At 37.7% G+C, this 17,828-nt stretch overlaps 1 protein-coding gene across 1 annotated transcript in view; it reads left to right on the top strand.

Moving 5' to 3' along the window:
* The window catches only part of TMEM132D (transmembrane protein 132D), a 220,228-nt gene that overhangs the window by 38,050 nt on the left and 164,350 nt on the right, over positions 1-17,828 (top strand). Inside the window, exon 2 of the mRNA XM_071763088.1 lies at positions 5,881-6,769. Within this exon, the coding sequence (XP_071619189.1) occupies positions 5,881-6,769 (889 nt within the window). The remainder of the gene's footprint in view (positions 1-5,880; positions 6,770-17,828) is intronic.

The raw sequence follows: 17,828 nt of genomic DNA on the forward strand, positions 1-17,828 counted from the left end.
AATGCTTAGAATTTGTTTCCTCCCATCAATAATGAGTTGGTAGCAGCTCTGCAGCCTCCACATACTGTGTGGTACCTTTGCAGAAAATGGAGGGGGAATTTTGCAGACATTTGAGGAAGAAATCTGATTGACAGAACAGTGTTTCAGCAGTATAAGGCAATTGAATGTTCCTGGAAGTAATTGCACTTGAAATAGTATTTAATCAAGATACCCCTGGCAAGGATTTCAGCTACTTAAGTTTGTGGTTTTTTGTTTTTTTTTTTAATTATTTTTTGTTAGAGCTGTGTGTGTGTGTGTTCTGGTTATCTTAGTTTTTAAAGTCTTTGAAGTCTTTGCAATTTCTTTCTTACTTTGAAAGTAGAGTCATAGGACAGGAAGGGGAAAGAACAGGAGTGCGTTGAGCCATAAGTGGTTAGCATCAAGCCTACTACTGTTTTCATGAAATAGATTTTATCTTTTCATGGCTCATGAAATAAACACATCGAAACTGCAAAAAAGCCAAGAGATGTTGTGTGTCAAGGTGGTCCAGTGAGTTATAGTGATGAAAGCTCACTGTTTGCTGTAAGCAATAATACACTCAAGGGAGTGATGTATCTTATGTCTGGTACCTTTGCATCACATGCAGTTGATGTGGACAAAGCTCTGGTTATTGATGCTTTGCATCTGAAGTGTCAAGCTTTTCCAGCCACTCTTTCCTTATTCCCCAGTAGTTACCATGACTATGGCTTTTTTGTTTTGTTTTTCTTACTGTAAACTTTGTGGTGCCCATCACTGCTTTGCCCTTTTATGTTCAGGCTGACATCAGATCTTTTGTGGAACAGTGCCATATCCATTTATCTGATACTTTTCTCTGTAATTATTACTTTGCTGCCTTTTCAGATGGGAACTTGCCTTTGTTATGTGATACTGCTCTGATCGTTTTCGTATCACTTGGTAATATAAAGGTGTATGTGTTCCTCTATGGTACCTTGATTTAAAAGGGTTTTTTATCTGTCTGGCACTGTGAATAATAAACTTCAGGATTGTTCATCTCCCTCCTAAGGAATGATGAGCTGCAGTGTGTCCTGAGGTCTATGATTAACTTCCAAAAGTTTCTTCAGACTTCAGTAAAATGAGGTATACAAAGAAAATATTGTCATCAGACTACAGTGCTGTTGTCAAAAAGACTTTATCTGACTGATAATATTCAATGGGTCCATTAAGACAACAATTTTGGTTGAATTTATTGCCCTGCTTCTTAAGTATCAGGTGGTGGCTTGTGTTTTGGCAATGTTTAACATCTAATTTTTTCTGTAAAATCCAACTTAGATTTCCCCTGTGAAAAAGTCTGTGTGGTGAGGCCATGTGTGATAAAAGTCACTCCAGTCTAATAACATCCCATTGACTGCATAGCTTTGAACTACTTCACTTTTGAACACTGGTGGATTTGGCCCCTTAACTAGGCTAGGTTAAGACTCAAATGTCTCAATTTTCTAAAATTTACTGGAACAGACATCCTTGTAACATTAATTTTCAGATTTAGAAATGGATCACACTAGATTTTTTTTTCTGAGGAATTTTGGCTACAGAAATTTCTGATGCTTAACCAGTGTGGGAGACCAAAAGAGTTCAGAACATTGAAGGAGAATAGCTGAAACTAAAGAGAAAGCTAAAATTTCTGGTCAGACTACAAAGAACCACTTATCTCAATCCCCATGATACAGCAGCAAATTTCATCTATTCTATTACCAGTCTGAGCTTGCAGCTGGTAAGGCAATTTTCTTAAGCTGTTCTCTTCAATCTACAAGAAAATGGCTATTGTAAAAATAGTAGAATTATAGAATTGGTTAGAAATGTTTTATTTGCTGTGAATGCTGGATAATTGTGGACTGAAGAGTTTTCAAAACTAAAGTAACTGTCAGGACAAGGAAGTCCAGAGGATTTGGCAATACAGAATGAAGTTAGTGGTCTGGCAGATTTTTTCAATTTTCTGAAGCCATGGTCAATAACTTTGCAGTAAAGTTGAGCTATGAATAATGGTTTTGTCATGGACTGAGGGCTGCTGTTACATGAATGAAATCTTTATTTCTTTAATATATATGTATATCTTTACCAGACTGCAATACAAAATGAATAGCCTCCTGAAGAAAGCAGTGTAACCTGTTGGAAAGTAATTACAACCTGTTTACAGTGCCATGTTCACGGATACATCATAAGTGCAACCTTTTGCTGTGCAGGAGAAGGCTGCCTTTTTCCCAGATTTTTTTCAAATTCACTGACCTACAAAGAATTTGCTGCTTCCATCAATGACAAGTATTTTTAAATGGTGTCAGTCAGGGGAAAATTTACTAAAGAGAGAGAAGAAAAACACCTGCTACAGCATCTCTTCCCAGGTGGTCACTGATTGAAATCCTCAAGAAAAACCATTCACAGCCTGAGAGGTCAAATACAGTTGTAGTAGTAAGAGATTGAGAAATAATAGCTTCTGGCATAAGCACAGCATCAAGATTAGATTTTATTGGTTTGCTTTCAACTGGTGTGGATCATGTTCTGAATCCAGAATGCTGTAACACCACTCTGCCATAAAGTGCCTTCACCAGACCTTGGGGTGATGCATTTTACTCCATTTGGGGGTCAATCCTTCAAGGCTCAGAAGCACTTTGAGGCATCACTTGCTGTGGTCCTCTGGAAGAATGTTTTCTGTGATGTCTCAGCTTAAAATAAACTGGTCTTGCAGCTTGACACAACTAATCAATTTAAGTTGAGCAGATAGCTGTGGATTATAGTAATCTGTCCTTACATAAATAGATTAAACTTCTCAAAGTTTTTTCTTAATCTGGTGCCATTGATTTTTTTCCACTCACACGAGGGTATGATGTACTCTGCTGTACATCCCCACAGAGAACTATTTAGGTTACTTAACGTACTCTTGCACTTGGTTGTACTGCTGCCAAGTTCCCTGTGTAGACAAGTATTTCAGATATGAGGGTACAGTAAAGCTAAATTTCAGTTTTCCAATTTAACTTCATATTTTTGTCATGATGTTGATTGTTGCCTTAACAGCACTTCAGTTATCCATCCTTTATTTTGCCTGACAATTATTTGCACTAAAAGATTGACTGTGTGGCTCTTGTCTTGCTTATTCAGGTGGATTAGTCCTGGAATTCTCGTTATAATGGTAGATATCTGATGTAATATTTAGGAGAGATGATCTAATTGAAATCTTTAAAACTCCACTTAAATGCTGGGTCTCTCCCAACAAGTAACAAACTTATAATCTGTTATTCTGCCTTTGTAAAAACATGCCTAATTTTAATAAAAATAGCCATGGATGCTAATACTTGTTTTGGGTTTTAGTTTCCTATCCTTCAGAATCCTTAATAAACTTCCATGGTCAAAATCCAGATGGTATTTCAGAGCTCAGTATAGTTTCTGGGTTGTTTTTTTTCTGTTTATGCTGATTATAACTCTCCCCAGATAAAAGTCTAAGATTTTTTTAATTTTTGGCCTTTGGCTGTTTGGAAAGCTGCTGTCAGCTTCCAGTATAAGCTAATTCAAATTCAGTGCATATCCACAGCTCAATGGGAGAGTGAAGAGCAAAAGCAAGGAGACCACTTTGCCATTGCCCCCAAATTTACAAACCTCTGGACTGCATCCTATCTGATGAGATGGCTTCTTTTTTTAAATAAGCAGTTCACCTCCTGGGTGTTTTTGTTTATTTTTTTGATTTTGTGCTGCTTTCCTGTTCTGAAGAGGAACATTGTCCAGTGGAGATGGGGCGTACAGAGAGAACATTTTTAATCCCTTAGATAATGAAGTACTAAAATTAATGTTTTTAAAAAAAAGAAAATAGAGGTCAAATACTCAGTTGGTTTTAATATAAAAATAATGTACTTCTGCTGCTCTCAATGAATATCTGGAGGGAGAGTGGGAGCTGAAGTCTTAACAGGCAAAGGCTAAAATCAAGGGGGTAAGAAGAATCTGTGCAGTTTACTCATTTTAAAACAAGCAGAAAAGCCTTGGGTGTGACTACTTCTAAATTTAAGAAAGACGGAAACTGAATTTACCACCCCCAGATATCCTGATACTTCAGCCTTTAGTGATGTTGCAATTTAAAGTCTCGTATGATGATGTGTGCCAAAGCTGTTCTCCCAGTTCTTCAGATCAGATGGAATTTATTTCTATTCCCAGATGGGATTTAAGAGTCGGCATTAATCAAACATTTGAAAGAAGGTTTTATTTTAATTGTTTATTGGAAGAAGAATTTTGGTTTTTCAAGGTGGAGAATTTCTGAAACTGTTAAGCTCTTCTCTACAATCCTTTCCTCCTGTCTTTCAATCTGAGATTTTTCCTTCTGTTTTGCAGCTGAATGCTGTCTGCCTTTGTAGAGGGCTTGTTTGCAATTTTTTTATTGTAGGGTTTTTTGTTGGCTTGATTGCTTGGCTTTGTTGTGGATTTTTGTTTCCTTTTTTGGGGTTTGTTTGTTGGGCTTTTTTGGTGTTTTTTTAACAGCTAACTGATTTTGTTTTCCCATATAGAAGGCTCTTTGGTCTAATTTTCCAGTTTGTTTTGCATTGTTATTTATGTAATGGAAACCTGAAATCAGAACTAACAATACCTGCCTATGGGATTTGAAGATAACCAGCCTCTTCTATCCTGTTCCAGGATTTGCAGTGATTACCAATGTACACAAATGGTAGATTGGTTAGGAGGAACTGATATCAGTTTAGGCCACCCCAGTACTTGATGAGTAAACAAATATGTAGATTAGAATTGAAAAACAGGACTAATAGAGCATTGATGGACTAAAGCTTGGGAAATTGGATTGCCTTTGAATGCCATCTGTAGCAACCCTTTTTCAGTTTTTTGAATAAAGGCAAAGACTTGCATTTGCTAAGGAAAAAAAAATCTATTTCACAATTAGATGGTGAAGACATAAGCACAAAATTCAGGTGTTCAAACAGGAGAATTTTGTATCTGCATCTGTATTTTTTAGCAGTGTACGTCTTAGCTCTTTGAGACTGACAGTTCCTTGAAAGGATAGAGTTTATTCCTTAATATGATAGCCTGCCTCAGGTAATTGCTCAATGGCACAATTAAAATAGATATCTTGCAGTTAGAGAGGCTCAGTGTCATTGAAAATGTTCTTTCAGTGTGCAGTGATGTACAGCCTACAGCTAATGCAGTTGTATTAAGGAACAAGGTAAGGTTAGGCAACAACAGTGGCATGAATCTTGATAGTTTTTTATAGAAAAAAAAAAACCACCCTCTTTTCATAGATGAAGTGAACTAGAAGGGACCATAAATTGGATGCAAATAAAGCTCCTTTTGAAATCCTCTAGTACTGGAGTTTTGTAAAGGAGCTTTTGTGTAAATTGTGCTACCTATTCTTACAGTGAAATTCAGCCTTGTTCATGAAACCACTTAAAGTCTATGTATTGCTTAAGAGTGCTGGAAAGAAGGTTGAGATGAACGCTTGAGTGGTCTCTGTGCAGCATTTGATGTAAAATTCTTGGATTGCTTTCCTGTGCAGCTGTAGCTTTTGCTTTCAAATTAATTTTTAAATGTGCCTGTGCAGTGATCATGTGTTGCAGATGCTGAACGGGTAATTTTGCTTTCCAATAATGCATCATAAATGAGGATGTGACCTTTGACATGGGTAAACCTGCAGGAGCTACTACTTTTAATCTAGCTGTTATGTAGAACATAACTTAACCTGTTCTTTGTGTGAACCAGATACATTTTCAACTACCCAGGCTGTTTCTGCATGGATTGGTGGTGCTTGTTATTGCCACCAACATCAGCTTCAATACTGTCAATCCCCACAGTAAAATCAATGAAGGTTGTATCACAGTATGACTTGAAGATCTGACTTTTGAATCTCTCCTTTCCTTCCAACAGTGACTGAAAGTCGAGGGATCCTGGAGAGTATACAGAGATTTTCTTTGCTGCCAACTTACTTGCCTGTGACCTATCGGATCCACAATGCGGATGTTTCCTTCTTTCTGAAGGAAGCCAACCAGGATATTATGAGGAATTCTAGTTTGCAGTCCCGAGTGGAATCCTTTCTGATCTACAAATCCAAGGTACCACCTGTGTTAAATGCCAGCTATGGACCTTTTTCTGTTGAACAAGTAGTGCCCCAGGATTTAATGTTGTCCTCAAATCCGTTTGGATCTACTAACAAGTTTTCCTTTAACTGGAAACTTAAGGCCTTCATAATGAGCAACAAAATTTACCTGAGCAAGCCCAAAGTCCAGGTCGTCTTCTACATTGTGGGCAGGGACTGGGATGACTACAGCACCACGGAGCAGCTGCCCTGCCTGCGGGTCTTTGCTTTTCGAGAGACACAAGAAGTCAGGGGCAGCTGCAGGTTGCAAGGGGATCTGGGGCTGTGTGTGGTAGAGCTGGAGCTCCTGCCAAGCTGGTTTAACCCCCCCACGGTTGTTGCTGGCCGTAAGAAACCAATAGATCAGTCCACAGGGAGCCCTGTGGAGCTTTACTATGCCATACAACCAGGAGATGAGAAAGGGGAATGCACCAAGGAGGATGTAAGGAAAAATAATGGGATCCGGCCAGGGAGCAATGACATTGATGAGTCGGGTCCTCCCTTGCAGAGGATTGGAAGTGTTTTCCTTTACCAGACCCATGCTGTCCCTTCCTTACGTGAGACGAGATTGGATAATAATATTGCAATCCAGTATGCACCAAAGGCTGTCAAGCAAGGTGACATTTTGACTTTCCTTGTATCTGTTGCTAAAAATTCAACAGAAGATCAGTTCACACTAAGGTAAGGATGTTCTGTGGCTCCTTTGTACTTTTTTTTTTTGTTTCCCTTGATATAGGAAGTTGCCTTCTTGTGTATAAACTGCCCAGTGATCCTTCAATTGGTGCTCTACAAAAACTGGAGTTGGCTGACTCAACACTTTTATTGTTCAGTCTAATATTGTACGAGATGTAATATCTTTCAGTGAGAAAGGCCTTTTCTGAAGTTGTCCTTTGAGTATATAAAAAAATGAAGCTATAGAGCTGAGACCTATCTATATAGCAATAGGAGATAACATTTAAAGTCTACTGAGGTTGAATTTGCAGTGCTCCTAATCTCTTGTTGCTTTGAACTTGACTGATCTTAACCCAGGTTCTACAGAGGTATTTATAGGAAGTGATCAAGAATTAGGCATCTAAGAGTTAGGATTTATGTGCTTGAACAACTTCCCCCAACTTGCTGTAAGCCTGGTTCTCTGTTATAGGATGCTTGAGGTTCCTAAATATTATCCATCAAGTATTTTACCTTTACAACATATATAAACTGAGTAAGCACAATGCTTGGTTGCTCACTTGAGGAGAGTTATTTACTCATCATCTGGTAGAGAGCAAACATCTGCAGGCTCTCTGCTCTCTTTACCATGTTCAGTTTTTATTTTCTAAGTCAATTTGCCTATGGGTTATTTCCTGAATGACTAATTTGAAGACAGACAACCTGAATTCCTTGTGCTAGGTGTTCAGGGACACCTTTCTTTCTTTCTTTCTGTATACTAGTGACTTTAAAAGGATGTATGGACATCCAGACATGTATGGAGACTTTTGATACACTTGAAAATTGGCTTAAATGTAAACATTAAAAATCTTTTCAATGTATGAGAGAATTTAGGTAAATACTTGTCTTTTTTTTACTCTCTGAATGCAGGGTCTTAGAAATGTGACTTCAAAGCATTTCTTTTTCTGTGGGCTGTGATCACTTAAACATAGAGCTAGCTATAGCCATCACAATTCTATTACACATAGGTTTATAATATTTTGAAAAATCTTGCTCTGTTTAAATTGGGAGAAAAACTGAACACCTGAACTTCTAAATGAATGCTGCTAAAATTAATTTTCCGGAACAAAAAGGAAGCGATGTGTTTGAATTTTTGCTTTTTATTTTGAGATAGGTATCACAGAAAGAAAAAAGGTAAAATAGATAGCAAATATCAGTTAAAAATGAAAAATGTGGCATTTTCTTCTTCAAAAACGTCAGTTTGATGTTACCTTTTAAAAACATAAGCTTCTGTAACAGCCTGCTGTTAGTCATGTTGCTTTCATGAGTTTTGATTTCTCTTGACCTGCTTTTTCTAGCAGTAACTGGCTTTCAGTCTATAATCTGTCGCAATATCAGAGTTGTTATAATATCTGTTCTACTGTGCTTCTAAAGCACCGTTGCCTGTCTCTCTTTGATCTAGCTACAGCATGTCTGAGCTTTTGTTTGCTTTTATTGGTCAGAATTGTAATATCTTTGTTCTGTATTCATCCCTTCATTACATGTACAAAGCTAATTCAGTTTTCAGTGGTTGGTAATATACATATATATAAAATATATATATATATAATACATATAGCATATATATATATATATATATATAAAATCTTCCGCTGCAAGGGGAAAAAACAGCTACCAAGTAAGAGCAAAAACTGGGCTTGAGTAAATGCTTCTTTTCTATGTTGGGAGCTCCTAGACTCCCATTGTCAGACAAGATGCTGATGCCACTTTCATGGCTCTCTCTTTGGGAGTTAATGTTGCTCTAAGTAATTAGATATTGAAGTAGCCTTTGACTGAATTAAGGCCCTATTTCAGGATTGAAAATCTTGGATGCCAGTCTATTATATACATTATCCATAACTAAATGATCTTTAAGGCTGCATCCCAACACAGACCCTTCCATGATTAACCTACCCAGGTGCTCTTCTGACATGGTCAGCTAAACAAAAAATTGCATTTGTGATGTGCTGCATGGTCTGATTTCAGAACAGACTCCCCAGCTGGTGTTGTGTAAAAGCCACCAGAGGCTGCTTTTGTGACCTGATCAAATTTTAAGTCTCTAAAAATTTGAATTGTTTTGTAGACACTGGGTCAGGGTATATTGAAAAGAAACTTAAATCCTGTTACAACATGAAAACATCAGGGCCTGAGCAGGCATGTAAAAGGTTTTCCATCTTGCCAGTTGAGATGGAGGAAGGAGGAGCAGAAAAGTGGATAATCAATAAAATTATCAATTTAATGAGAAATTGTATTAATTTTTATTTTGAAACAGTTCTATATTATTAGAAGTTGTAGCTTGAGTGGCAGCAAGAGTTGGAACTCTATGCATAAAGTGAGGCCAAAGGCTGCTGGCAAAATGCTTTTACCATTGCTTTTGCTCCACTGGACTGGAAACCATGGCTTGAACAGATGGAAAATATAGGATATACAGATCAAAAAAAAAGAAACAGCCAGGCAAAGCAAACACAAATCAAAATTACTTATCAGTGCGGAATATTTTTGGTTTCAAAAGGGTGATGTTTAGAGTAAACTTTATCTTCTTTTTAATAGGAAATTGTGTCCATGGGGAGCCTTGTAGAAACTGCTGAGTACTAAAATATAAGAAAAGGTGTATCTGTATTTTCCCTCATTAATGTTCTGTGCAGTGGAAGATGTACAGTAGTGAAGGTGAAACTGATGGACTGCTTTTAATTTTGTGAAAGAGTTGGACTATAAGAGTCAAGGTCTGGATTTTATTTTTTTAATGAACTAGACAAATTAAAAATATTTGTCTTGACTCTGTATGCAGAAGAGGAAAGGAAGAAGACAAAATGGTGGATAAATATGGAATAGTGTTATAGACACAGACTTGTGAGCTTGAACTGGGACTATTGAGCCTTAAGAAATTGATTTCTCCACTTCATTTACACACTTGCTTCCTCTTTGGTCCCAGCCAGGTCACTTGACCTCTCTGAGGCCATTTTTTACTGCAAATATCAACAATTAATTGAAGATTGCATGCTGTATGCAAGCAAAGAACAATTATATCTTCCCAGTGAAGCAGTATTAAATGCCTTTATAAAATAAATGACTGAATGTCATTTATCTTTATTATGGTTTTTTGACTGTTCTGTAGATAAATCAACAATCCTTCAAGGAACTTACTGTCAAACATACATAAATTCATACATTTGTAGCTTTTTTTTATGGTTGTTCACTTATTAATAATACCTAGTGAAGCCTTGTGTTAAGTTATATAGAGTTATTATCCTTAATATGTAAATGAAATTCTGACAGCAACTGGTTATAGATCCTTTGGTTTCTCAAATCAGATTCCACCCCTCCCTCTCTTATTTTTCTACAAAAATCTAGAAATACATTCTTTCCTTTACTTGATTCTAAACCAGAATCTGAGATAGCAGAGGTTACCAGGACATTGGGAAGTGTGCCTTTGTTGCATCCATCTCTTTTCACATTGTGATGCTGATTTTGCCAGAAACTGAGGGTATGGAATAGTGTTCCAGTTTCAGCAGAGTGTGAAGCATCCTGGGGCACAGGGAAAACTCCAGGATCTAAAACTGTCCCCATTTTATGAGAGATGAATTCTGGTGTTATTTTATGCTGCAGTGGGGTTTTGTTGCTATTGTTCCATGTCAAATCTCTCTAAAGGGGGAGAGAGAGTTTACGTGGTTTCCTGGCAGTGGTGGTATCTGAGTGATAGCTGTGAGGAGAGAGCTCAGCTGCCCCTCCTGCAGCCCAGTGGGCTCCTGGATTACTCTTAAAGTGAGCTTCCAGTGAGTTTCCACTGATATGAGTGCCTGTAGAATGAAAGCATTCTTGCTGTCTTGCTCTCCTATGGCAAGTAATTTATATGCAAAATACACACTTTGCAAACTGCTCTCTTTTTGCTTCCTACCTGGGGCTTTTGCTCCATTTTTCTTTCCTGGGAATGGGTTTTCTTCCCTGCTGGGATCAGCTAAGCTCCTATTCTAGTGTTTGATGACCTCACTGCAAGCATGGGAGGTAATGGTAAGAAGTGAGATCTATTGTGCAATAGAAGACATGTAGGTGTGCAGAAGGGGATGGGAGTTTTTATTTTTTTGAAAGGAGGACCTTTTGACCAGCATTTTATTGCCAGAAATTGCAATAGCTTTGTATGAAGATCTAAATGGAGAAACTTAGTTAATTGCCTTGTCTGCTTAGTTCTGGTTTTGTCTTTATATACGTGACCTAATACGTTCAGAAGATGCTGCTAGTGGAAAAAAACTCCAAGAGAAGAAAGAAAATTTCATGATTGACAGGAAGAATTGGAAGCTGGAAGAAGCTATTGGAATCTATTTCTAGCTGTGTCATAGACTTTTCATTGTGACATGGAAGTGTAAGACTAAAAAAACCTGATGCTTCAAAATAACACTTTAAATAGAATTTGTTAATCTGACTTCAATTTAGCAATCCATCAGGAACCTATCGATTTGTCCAGTCACACCAGTAATAGCCACATGTTTCTTGTTCCTGTTATGCACTATCTTCCAGGTGGCATCTACAAAAATGTGGGCCTTGAAGCAGCAGACATTCCACTCTGATATTTCCTACTGACTTGGTCTGTATAGATCTGTATGTGCCATCTTAAAACTTCAGACCTTTAAAGTTAGGCGCTGGAATTCATCAAACTGAAATCCTGGTTTCCTTTGCATCTGATGGGTAATTGGTGAGTGTCTTACTGGGATGCTGAGATCTAAAATTAACTTTCAGAGGGGTCACAAACTGTGGCCTGGAAGGTGATAGGGCCAGTGGTGAGCCTGCTGGTGCATGGTGGGTTGATAGAAAGGAGAACCTCTGAGCATCACAGTTGCAGCCAAGGGCAATTTGGAAAAAAAAATAATACTTGCAGCCACAGGTTTTAAAGTATGAGATCTTTGTGTTCCTCATATCCTAAGATACCAGGAGATATTAAGATCTGTTTTGGTAAAATGTGCTGTTTCTCTAAATAGGATGAATTCTCTTGATCTTTGGTTAGAAGATATTCAATAAATGCAGATGACAATTATTATCCACCAAACCCCTGAAGTCATTTGCTAGCTCCCTTCTGCTGTGTTTGCTTTGCTTATTGGTTTGAATTGTTTGGTTTTGAGAGAGACATATATCCTATCAGCAATGAATTTAAGCAGTCCTGAATTATTTAACATTTTACAGTCTCTTCCCTTCAATTGTATATATATTCTCAATCAACTTTAAAAAGTTTGAAGGAGAATAAACTCTCAAATGGAAGAGATAGGTTTTGTTTTCCAGTTGAAAAATCCTGCCTATGTTACTTGTATTCTTACATATTCATAGCCTCATGGCTTTAAGTATTTTCTTCAGCAGTTACTGCTGAGTGAGTAGCTATTGGAAAATATTTTCATTTGGAGACAATCCAGTTTAGTTTCACTAATAGCAAATTCACTCACTTTATTTGGTCTATGTTATCTTAACCTACATATAGTTTTGGGGTTTACTATCAAACTCTTGTCACCAGATGTATAAAATGCCACTATTCTTAGGAAATGCCTTAAGGTTTTACAGAGAACTTGTACAATGCAGATAATGTGGAAATGGTGAACTGAGAGGTTTGTATAAACTGTATCTATGATATATCTGCATTTGTAATAAGTAGGTATATTTTAAATAAACTGTTGAGAGGGTTTGTGTTCTTCCTATGGTGTCTTTAATGTCTTCTTTCTGCTGACAATTGTGGGAGTTCAGTGACTAATGTGAAATTGTCATAGTGAATAAACACTGCTCATTGATAAACAGGAGAATTTTTTGTAGAAAGTTCCTAGAGCTTAGGTTACATGAACTTTTCTTTGTCACTTTTTCTAACAAATAATAATAATGCAGCAAAGATGTAAGAGGCTGCATAAATACATGAAGGTAGAAGATCATTAACACAGTTTACACAGTAAGAAAATTCAGATAAGACTTATATTTTATCCAGTTGCTTGTGTGTTCTTCTAGTGCTGAGCTAAATAAAATGTTATTCGTAGAGATGAGCTAAAAATATCGTAGTAGTAGAAACAATCTGGCAATAAATGGTGATCAAGAAGGTTACCAGCCACATAAGACTCTAATGAGATGGGCTTTCCTCTAGACCTTAGATTACATGGCTATTTCATGGTACCCAATCCTGAATTTGTACTCCTGTAGCATTGAAATGAATCCTGATGTACATTTTTTATGTCCTTATTTTTATAGCTTTGGTTTGTCCTGTCACTTCATCCCCTGCCACATTTTGGTTTAAAGAACACCTGGGATTTTCTCTTCTCTGCAACATATATATAACTGAATTTTTTTCCTTCCTCTTTTAGTGGATCTTATGGCTGACTTTGGCCAATTAAAAAAATTCACAGCAAGCAATGGCTTCTCAGATTGTGTTGTTTCTCCTGCCTTGTTGCTTTTTTGGACCCTTTACTGTAATCTCTTCAACAAGAGCTGGTACCATAGGCAAAAGAAAGTTTCTTTAAACAGTGAGTTTAATGGAACCTCAAGGTTTTCAAGCCTTGTGGCTTGGTTTTGCCTTTTTGGCCTTTAACAAGGTGAATCACTCTTGATGGTCTCCTGGGCTGACATGTCGGTGAGATTGTATTCAGTGACTTAAACTAGGTAAGTGAGATGTTGAAGAAAGTGGGAGTTCTATACTGGCACCTAAGATGATGAGTCTTGTGCCTTTATTGTTTAATTGTAGTAAAGATTATTTTCCTATATGATCTTGTACAGTGATGGCCTTACTAAAGCAGTGCTGAGGTGGAGTCACACCTATGATACTGGCTGGTGAATGGATTCACTTTTCTACTGATTTTTTTTTTTTTTTTTTCAGCATACTGTACAAATATCAATTAACTTTCATAACCCATTTATGAAGTAGTCAAGAAAATATGACTTTCCCCATCTTCTAGGTGGGGAAAGAGCTTTCCTGCATTTCTAAGGGACTTGGTAATGGCCCCAAAACTGTCAGTAACAGTATGGAGACAAATACTTCAGAACAATTGACTTCTAGGACATTCTGTTGTCTCCTGGTGCACTGGCAGATAGTATAAAGAAGAAAATAGTTCTTTCTGTTAAAATTACTCTATGTAAAACCCTCTGTCTTTGAGAATCAAAGTTATGCTGCCTGAGCAGTTGTCAAAAAAACTGAGACAGATCAAGCAAACCATTACTCACATGAGTGGTCTTTACAGCTAACTGTTGTTATGCTTTATTGCACTGCAGTGGTACCCAGGAGCTACAGCCATATTCCAAGGCCTACAGCCCTACTGTGAATACATGTGGAACAAGGACTGATGGCCTTTGCAAGGCGCAAGCACAGTTGGTTGGACCATCAATAAAAATGAAGCTGTGGGATCAGTACATTGATGTTCTGCTAACATGTATGAGGATAACTGTGCTGCTTGCACAGTCTGTGCTTGCCTAGAGATGTACTTCCAGGAGTAAGAGTGGGCCACATAGTCACAGCCATGGCTCCCCTTATCACTTGAGAGCAAAGAAAAATTAGTTGTGGAAGCTTTTTGACACTTCAGCTTTGTTTTCTCGGAATTCTTTTCCTTTTCATTGAGAAAAAAACAGGCGATGAAACTTAAGTTTCACGTGTATACTAGAGTAAGAGCTTACCTCGCTGACCCTTAACTTCAAGTGGGAAGAGCATAAAATGTGCTTCAGCATTTAGTGCAGGATCAGCATCCTTTACCCTGAGCTATGGCTGACAATGTCAGTGGAAGCCTTTCTGCAAGATTCCATTGTGTGCTCCAACCACATCTGTGTTAACTGTTCTGCCTCTTTCCTAGTCCTGTTCTAAAGGAATCCCTGAGTTTATTAAGGCACAAATGCCTTTTCCAACAGAAAGTTGTAGCTTTTAAAATTTTTTTGTTTGTGTGTGTGTGAAGGGGGATTTGGGATACCTCTAGAGTCAATGTCTTTGAGTATTTTCTTCCCATAGTAGTTGTTACATCTTGGTGGAGAAAATGCTAGATATTCCTTTGTGGTAAGAAATGAAACAATATGAAAGAAGGTTGTCAGGTTTCTGCTAGATAAATGGAAGACAGATGGTAAGTGTGATTGGCACTGACAAGGTGTGAGCTGCCTTGTTTGCAGGTACTGCTCCTGTCATCCATCACACTTTCACCTAATAGTGGGAGATGTCACTGTGATGTACTGAAATCCCCAGCTGACTGATAAAGTGAAGCCAACAGGAAGAAAGGTTTGGGTGAGGGCATCGTGTTGGGAACAGCATGACTTTAAGGTGTGTTAACACAGATAAAGGAGCATCAAATATTGTGTTTTGAGATAACACACAGTGTTTTGCTGTGCACATGCTCTCTTACGCCATTTAAGCTGTGTAAGGATTTGTTTTATCAGGAGCAGGGGATTATACATCTCACACCAATGTCTCTTCTGAGCTTGGGGCCAGGGCCAGGTCTCACAGTGGGTCACTGCTCATCTGCTACCCTGAGAGTAAACACTTTCATGCTGATGTTGTGGGACAGGAAAATGTGCCCCTTCAGGAAGTTCAGGAGCTGTCACAATGCAGAATTCCTGCCTTCTTTGGATCTAAAGCGAAAGTTTTGCAAAAATTAATACAAACTTTATTTCCAGCCCTTCTGTGGCCTGGACACTGTGTAAGATCACAAAGTTATAGAATATCACAAAGTTATAGAATTACTTGATCATACTCTAACAGTGCTGAGAACCTCTCTGCTAGGTCAGGTTGTTGCAATGAATGCGTCTGTTCCATTTGTTTTACTTTCCTGGTTATTACTGACAAATTTAGGAGATGGATGTTGGATCTAATATATTATTCCTGTATTCTTGTTGGTCCCTAGTTATGTTTATCTGGCTATTGCTCCCTTTTTCTCTTAATCTTGGTTGTCAAATATGTAGAACATTCTAGCAATCAAAAATCTGGCATCTTTAGATAAAAGCTGCTGAACACAAAGGCCATTTCAGTGACCTTTCCCAACCTAGTTTTCTGCAAAGTGCTTCCCATATAAATGTTTCCTGACTGCTGCCACATCCAGATCCATTTCCCATGGCATGTAAACCCTCTGAGAATGGCTGGTTTGTTTAACACCATCACAAAGAATATCAATAGTAATAGCCTATGGTAGATACCTTATTGCACAAAATAATTGATCAGAAGTGTATTGTAGTAGATATAATCTGATCTAAATCTCTAACTGTTATTTTGAAATGATGAAACTAAACTCTGTCAACACAGAAGTTATTGCCTTTAGGATATTAAAAACTGCACACCCTGAGACAAGATATCTGGCATCATGGCCCAAACTGATAATATTCTTCAGTGCTTAGTACAGCATATAAACCACTGTAGATGTCTTTAGAAGCTTCATTACAGAAACATATGTTTATGAGTGTATATTTAATAGCATTGCTTACAGACTTATTTTCAATACTCGGTTATTCTCTGCTTGTTTTCAGTATTTTGATAGAGGGTGACTATTTGGAGCCAAATCAGAGTAGTATTGTATTTACTTTGATTATTTTGTGCTAAATGTTCTTTGTAAAAATTTTTACAGTCTCTTTTTCTTCAAAAAAGGAGACAATTCCTTCTATGTTCCAGCAAGGACAATGTAATGGATTTAGTACCATACAAGCAGAAATCCTCAACCTGTGCAAATTGCTGTGTTCTGTTGAAAAGGTCAAAGGATCTTGCTCAAAATCTTATGTAGCTACTTCAGTGGTTCTCTGTGGCTTAGTTATACAATTGTGCATTTCCTCTGATGTAAAGAGAAGCATTCTGTGCACATGTAATGCAGGGAAACTTTATTTTCGCACTTCATTTAATTGTGGTCTTCCCATTCCTTTCTCACCTGTGTTCTGTGAACTTTGGTGCATTGTGCTTTACAAAGGCTTTCCAACAAAAATATTTCTATTTACAAATCTTTGGATCTAATACCCCAAATATGCATGTTTGGGTTGAAGGATTGTCTTTTCTTTTGAAAAATTGCCTACTTTATGTATTTGTTATTCAAAGTAACAGGTACTGAAAATATCTTTAAATCATCTGGTGGGTATTTTTTTTTTTTGCTTGCTTTGTTCATTGATTTATTTAAGTGATAGGATTGCTTGCCTATAGTTCTTGAACATTAAGAATTCATGTATGAAGTTTTTTTCCTCTGCATCGAGAAATGCTAAATGAGTGAGTTATCAGTGTGAAATTAAAAATTATAAATTCTTTGTTAAAACACTCGATTTAAAACGTGCCCATGATTTGGCTTTTGCAGAGACAGTAATTGCTTTGCCAGTCTGTAGGTTGGAGCTTTCTGTAAAACCTGAAAGAGAAATGTCAGTTGCCACCAGGTGAAGCAATTGTTTGTGGACAAATTCAACCCAGAAGGGGAAAGTCAATTTTCAATATTAACACTGTAGTTCAGAGAAATGTTTAAATAGGTTTTCCATAGCTTTAAGTGGAAGAGGAAGGGAGATGAGCTATAGGTGTGTGCATTGCTAGGAGAGAAAGGAGGCACAATGAGGAGAATCAACATCAAAGCTGCTGGAAGAAACAATATAAACTTGAAACAGAATTTCAGCAAAGGCAGCTATTGTATTTGCCTCTTTCATATATCCTGGCTCCTTTTGACTAAAATGCCTTCTTGTGATAATACTGTCTCTCCTCCAACATCATTTCCATCTTTAACAGACATACTGCAGAAGCAGAAAGCAGACCCTTTTTTTCCAAGCACCAAGACAAGTGCCAGATTCCACACTATGAGGGCAATGTTGTGAGGACCAAGGTGAGCTGGAGGGGAAGGAGAAGGAAGGAACAAAGACAAGATGCTCACCCTCCAGGCTATACAGTCAGTGGGTACCTTGTAGTGGAGGGTTTTCCCAGTGCCAGTGTGGTAGGACTCTAACCAGTGGATTTCTTGCATTTTTTTCAACAAAAGTGTTGTTCACAGGGGTTAGTAGAAGAACTTCAATAGCCCAATATTTTGGGAACCCAGCAATAATTTGCTGTGCTTCAGGGTCACCAGTGAAATCCAAAACTGGTTGCAAAAGCTGCACATCACAGTACAGAGATGGC

The sequence above is a fragment of the Heliangelus exortis genome, chromosome 19 (assembly GCF_036169615.1).
Source record: "Heliangelus exortis chromosome 19, bHelExo1.hap1, whole genome shotgun sequence".
Lineage (NCBI taxonomy): Eukaryota > Metazoa > Chordata > Aves > Apodiformes > Trochilidae > Heliangelus > Heliangelus exortis.